Raw genomic sequence first — 6187 nt, forward strand, 5'->3', positions numbered from 1 at the left:
TGTTGATAACATTTCCTTCTTTTTTTTTATAGGAATTTGCTAGCAAACTTCTCCTATGCCACTTCTCGGCATGTGTTTTAAATGAAAAATTACCAACAAAATGTAAAAAGCTACGACAATTACGAAAAAAAATACCAACAAAATGTAGAAAGTCATGACAATTACGGAAAAAAAATAATTTCTCACGAGAATTACAATCCCTTATTTTTCTCAAAAAAACACAACCAAACATAGCATAACCGTTTGATACTCACTGCCGTCAATACGTTTTTGTGGCTTTTGACCTTGACCATCTTAGGGGCAAATTTGGCATGTGAAGATAACAGAACATGCCACGAGGGTGTTCTTGTCATTTGCTAGGGTGAAAAAGAAACTTGGAGCGGATTAGTCTAAAAGGGGAGCGGAAATATCAGCTCCCTAAAAAAATTCTCAGCCACTAAATAACTTGGCCACCACAAGATGCCTTTCTTGAAATAGATTTTTTGCCATTTTCTACACATGGAGAATCATCAGAGAAAAATAAATAAATTCAGAGTTTCATGCCGCCAATGGATCCAAGGGCTATACTTCCATTGTGTGGCCTATTAAATAAAGTTCACACTCTTTAGATTGCTTCTTTGGGCACTTTCTATGAACCACGGGTGCGCTTAAACAGAAGGGTTGGCTTAAATGACACACAGGCTGGTCACAGTAACCAACTCTGCATTTGGGAGATGGCAACAATAGCACCTAGACCAACCAATCTTCGACAAGTGGAGATACCAATTATTCCCACCTATCTATGATTGATCAGTTTTATGTTTAAGAAAGTAACTGGAATTGATATTCAGAATTCATAGAATCATTCTCCAAAAAAATAAATTCAAAGAACATCCAGAGCTAGCCAAACTGGAAGAAACAGGAGAATCTTACTTTCACATTCTTATAATGCAAATGAATAATGAAGATACATTATGTGACGATAAAGAAAATAGCAAAGATACTGTGCATCACTCAAAGAAATTAAAGACGTATAAAATTTAAATATTTTAACAATTACAGAAACGAAAAGAAGGTGGCGGTGATGATGGTGACGGGGAGGAACATCAATCTAGGTCCACAATTCCAAAATTTGAGAGAAGGATCTTTAGCTGTTCAACAAAATTCGAACCCGTAGCATATTCTGTCAACAGTCCAACAGCAAAACCGAACATCGCCCATCTGCACAACCAAAAACACATCCAACAACAAAATTCAGGTGGATGGGAAAATTGTTTGGAAGGCTCAGTGTTGAAATCGAATTGGGGAAAGAGGACCCTTACTAGTATTGAGTGAATTTGCTTGCTGCTTCAAAATAAGGCACACATAATGAACTGATAATAATAGGGTTTTACTACTAATAGAGGTGCGCACCTATAGCACTTTTTTGAAGTGCTTCGAGAAGAATCATGCTCCTCTTACTGTGTTTAGCCCTTATTAGTAACGACAACAGTTGTACTATACAATCGAGGGAGTTTAGAGGGCTGTGTGCCTAACAGAACAGCGCCCAGGAGGCAAGCAACTCCCATGACTCAAAAATGGGATCTTAGAGAATTTAGGGTAGGACGAGGAGGGTCTCTTAACGCCTTCTTTTCTTCTCATCTACAAATTTCTATCAAATCCATAAAAAAAAATCCCTGAATAATGTTGAATGAATAAGGAAGAAAAATCAAAACCAGTCAACTCTTTCATATTTCTCAATTTGTGAAGTGGTTCATGCTCACAGTCTCTGTGTTTCTACAATTAAATATGCACAAGTAACACATGAAGTGTCTTGTCAGTGCCCACATGAGCCACAAAGAAGTAAATGAAAAACGGAAAAAAAAAATCATCCGATAAAATAATTGGAACTTCAACAAGAACGAAAATTTAAACAAAAACAAAACGTTATTATTGAATTCTAAGAAAACAACAGCCCAGAAACAGAAGGGAAAATAAAAAGAAAAGACAACTGGTCAAAATTAAATAGTTGAAATCTTAAGATCTTGAATACCAAATTGGTCGCCACTGAATTGTTGAATACTTATGAAGGCCCAGAAACCCATGTGGTAAAACCTTAATCGTCAAAGTCTAACAAATCCCGAAACTCATATAAATACCACAGAACTGTTGAAATCTTAGGGCACGTATGGAAACCATTTTCTTTCAGCAGTTCTTGGAGAGGGCGAATCGGGAGGATCAGAATTGCATAAGCAACTTTGCTTCAATTCACAATTTCTGCCTTTTTCGCCACTCGAGAATCAGGAATTGGAGAAGCGGGTGGAGGATGCTGCCTTGCCAACGTTATTCTGCATTACCTTTTTCCCAATGGAGCGCAAAGGGCAAAAAAAAAATTGAAGCATTACCAAATACAGTCTTAAGAACCAAAGATCCCTCATGATCGCTATTGAATTGTTGAACCCCCATGTGATCATGCTGAATTGTTGAAACATCAGGAGCCCTGAAAACCATCCGCTCACTACTGACCCAAAACCCCCCTGATCGATGTTAGAATGTTGAATTCTCAAGACCCCAATAAGCCATATGATCACTTTGTTATAGTTTATTCTCCGTCATGCCAATGTTGTCAATGCATAAATTAAGTTTAAGCATTATGAACCAGAATGATTTCGTGGATGATGGTGTGTTTCGTTATAGTATACATTGTGAGGGATCCTTGCTATTTTATTAGCAGTATTGTTCATGCACATGCATGTGTGAGTATGAGTGTGTGTGGTTGCATCTCATGTGGTGTTAAGTGACATCATCCATTAGCAAATTAGGTCATATGAAGTAGGGTCCAAAGCCATCCATGGGATTTAATGGGATTCCATGTCTACTTCATGGTGGTATTCAGAATATAAAAACTAAGAGCAACTTGATATTTCTAAAGTGATAAGGGTATGTTTCTAATATGAAGTGTTTCCTTTTTAGGAATCTCTAAAATGTGTTTGTATTTGAAAAGGAGACTGATTTTAGAGACATTAAAAAGTGAGAGGAGGTTTATAAGACACCATATATATGGTTCTCTTTCACACATTGACTTGGAGATTTCTTCCTTGGCGGTTTGAACCTTGGTAACTTAAGGTGCATGATAGGAGATAATTGGGGAGCTCGAGATAGTAAAGTAACTTAAGGCACATGATAGGAGATTATTGGTGACCTCGAGACAGTAAAAGGTATTGGTAAGTTCAAGGTACATGTGTGAGGATTATATTGGTAAGTTGGTGGTGCAAAGTTTTTGCTAGCAATTTGAGATTCGAGACCTTCTCTCATAATAGAGAAAAACTGCCACTTGTAGGAAAATTTCTCTACAACGTAAAATTACATAAAATATAAATAGAGTCAATAGTCACCAATTATATCGCCAATTCACATGCATGCATGAAAACACAAATTTAAAATAATTCTCACCTTTATACAACAGAGAAAATACACAAATACACTGGTAGAGAAAAGCTAGACGCCACATCTCGAATTGCCAGTAAAAACTCTATACCACAAACCTTAAATTCACCAAGATAGTTGCTAATAGCCACTCGTGATCCTAGAACCCACCAAGGATTTTTATCATCTTAAACTCAGTAAGATAATCTCTTACAAATGAACCTTGAACTCACCAAGGTTCAAATCCCAAGGAAGAAATCTCCAAGTCAAGTTGAAACCCACCTCCCAAAAGTGAAAAACCCCAAGGGATTTTATAAACCCCTCTTGATGTTCTCCCACCTCCCAAAATAGATTTCAATGTTCTCCCATGTCTTAGTATGACCAACTAAATTCACCTTTGCAAGTATGATCCGACGATAATTTTCCACGTCCCAATGACCATATTGCCCTTTCGTGTGCATATGCTTCTAAATCTTGAAATGATCCCTATCAATTCTTCTAAAAGCACTCTGCATCTTAGGGAAACACCCTTGTAATTATTTAGAAATATCGAACTTATCCCCACTATTGATATTTTTAATACTACCCTCAATTACACATGGAATCCCCTAGATGCATATGGACTTACCTAACATGGCCTCCTTTTGAAATGGATGGTACCACCTAACCCCCCCACCAAATGCAACCCGCGTGAATGCATGGTAAATGAAAAAAAAAAAAAAAAAAACCAGAGGACTAAAAGTAGTAAATGACAACATAAGAAACAAGACTGCATTCTACAACCTGCTTCTTTTCCATCCATTAAAAAAAAAAAAACAAGACTGCAACCAAAAGAGTTCATGATGATTTCTCAAGTATGCCATCAAATTAAGGGGGAATTTGGTTATGATATGAATCTAACCATGAGGAGAATGTTGGAATTTGATGCATCAGTCATATTGTTGTGACAATTCATAATTTAAGTTTGATCATCGTGGACTTATATGATTTGTTGTCATGATGCCGTTCAATGTAGGGCATGTATCACTAGGGGTCCTAAAACTTTATTAACAATTATGTTCATGCATGTGTGTGAGTGTTGGAGAGGGAGGGGGGTAGATTAGCTGATACGCTCCTTAGAAATTAGGTCCTATTAGTGCATGGAATTTATGGGATTCCAAGACTAGTTTAGGTGAGTACAAAAACTATCAAAACAAGTGTCGAGTTTGATGTTTCTAAATAATGCCAATGTTATTTTTCTAAGTTAAGCAAGTCCTTTTTTAGAAGGATTCCCTAAAGAAAGTATATTTAACAAGGCAAATATTTTTAAGAGAAATTACGAAGGAAACGTCTTAGAAATTCCATATGTAGGCTCCCCTTCACTTATGGGAAGTTGGTTTTTACCTATCTTTAAGAGATTTTTTACATGGGGCATCCTAACATTCGTCAGTTCATGTTCATGCAGAGGAAATTATCTTAGTGAGTTTAGATAACGAGGGGGAGGGGGTTATAAATTCCATATATAGGCTCCCCTTCACTTATGGGAAGTCGGCTTTAACTTCGAGATTTTTTTTCCCGGTGCATCCTAATCATCGGTCAGTTCAAGTTCATGCAGAGGAAATTATCTTGGTGAGTGAAGATAATAAAAAACCTTGGTGAGTTCAAGGTACATATGAGATATGAGTGGGATCTTGGTGAACTCAAGGTTCATGTACAAGAGACTATTTTGATGAGTTCAAGACAATAAAAAACCATGGTGGGTTCAAGGTACAAATGAGTCGGGATTTAGTATAAACTCATAAGAACTCAGACACACACACACGCACAAGCACCGTTGGATTGTCAAATTCTCAAGAACCTAAAAAACCCTATCTATCATTCAAATTGTGAGAATAACTGATGACCCAGAAATTAAAATAACAGGAAACAAAAAATTTAAAAAAAGAAGAAAGAAAGACACAAACACAATAAACCCAAATGGTTACCTTCCATTAGCAATTTCGTTCTTTCCAATAAAGCCAAAGAAGGGACCTTGGTCTGCTTCTTCAAGCTTCTTCTGCCGAAAATATTCCTGAAGCTCTTTCGCCATCTTTCTTTGAAATTCTAAAGTAATAACATTCATGCTCGAAACTTGAGAAACAACAGGCTTTAATGGAACAGATGAGGGAGAGGGGGAGGGAGTTGGAGCGGTGGGCTTAACAAGAGGAGATGGTTCTCTTAGAGGAGGAGCAACAGGTCTTCTCAAAGGTCCATCGGCATTGGAGCTCCTTATGATACAAGGTTTTGCAGAGAACTTTAATGAAGATGATGAGGATGAACCAGAAGAGATTCTGATGGTGGGTATTGAAGATGCTACAGACATCTCTTATTCTTCCTTATCCTTTTTCTCTCTCTTTTTTCAGAAGACTTATGATGCTTGGTAAAGAGAAGAGGCTCGATTTGGTCTTGACACGACTAGAGAAGAGAGAATTAAAAAGAAAACCCCACCAACGCTGAAAGCTGTGGATAAGAAACAGCCAGGTTTTCAAAAGCAGAATCTCAAAAGTCGGGGGCTTCCAAGGGCTGACTCGTACGGATATAGTCTTTAGTCTTTACTTAACAAAAGTTTAAGCGGTTTTTGCAAAAGAATTCCTCCACTTTGCTTGATTTAGTTTCACAATTTGCAAATAGAGCCATCCTGTTTGAGTGAATTTTGCAGATCAGGTCATGACATCAATCTGTGACAAAAATGGCCCATGGTAATAAAAAAAAAATTTACTTATAAAAGACCAAAATGTCCTTAAACGTGAAGGGATGGAAACATTGCTCAGTAGAGAGACCAGAA

The 6187-nt window shown here is 37.3% G+C and overlaps 1 protein-coding gene across 1 annotated transcript; it reads right to left on the reverse strand.

Annotated features, from left to right (window-relative positions):
- Nucleotides 1–889: 889 nt before the first annotated feature.
- Nucleotides 890–5840, reverse strand: LOC143892404 (light-harvesting complex-like protein OHP2, chloroplastic). The gene is made up of 2 exons (XM_077397000.1): nucleotides 5349–5840; nucleotides 890–1200 (listed from the first exon to the last, which is right to left on the reverse strand). The coding sequence occupies exons 1-2, from the start codon at nucleotides 5723–5725 to the stop codon at nucleotides 1086–1088; spliced, it is 492 nt and encodes a 163-aa protein (XP_077253115.1). The 5' UTR covers nucleotides 5726–5840; the 3' UTR covers nucleotides 890–1085.
- Nucleotides 5841–6187: the final 347 nt, after the last annotated feature.

This window comes from Tasmannia lanceolata, unplaced genomic scaffold (genome assembly GCF_043159265.1).
Source record: "Tasmannia lanceolata isolate RefF3 unplaced genomic scaffold, GAP_Taslan_0.1 ptg000015l, whole genome shotgun sequence".
Classification (NCBI taxonomy): domain Eukaryota; kingdom Viridiplantae; phylum Streptophyta; class Magnoliopsida; order Canellales; family Winteraceae; genus Tasmannia; species Tasmannia lanceolata.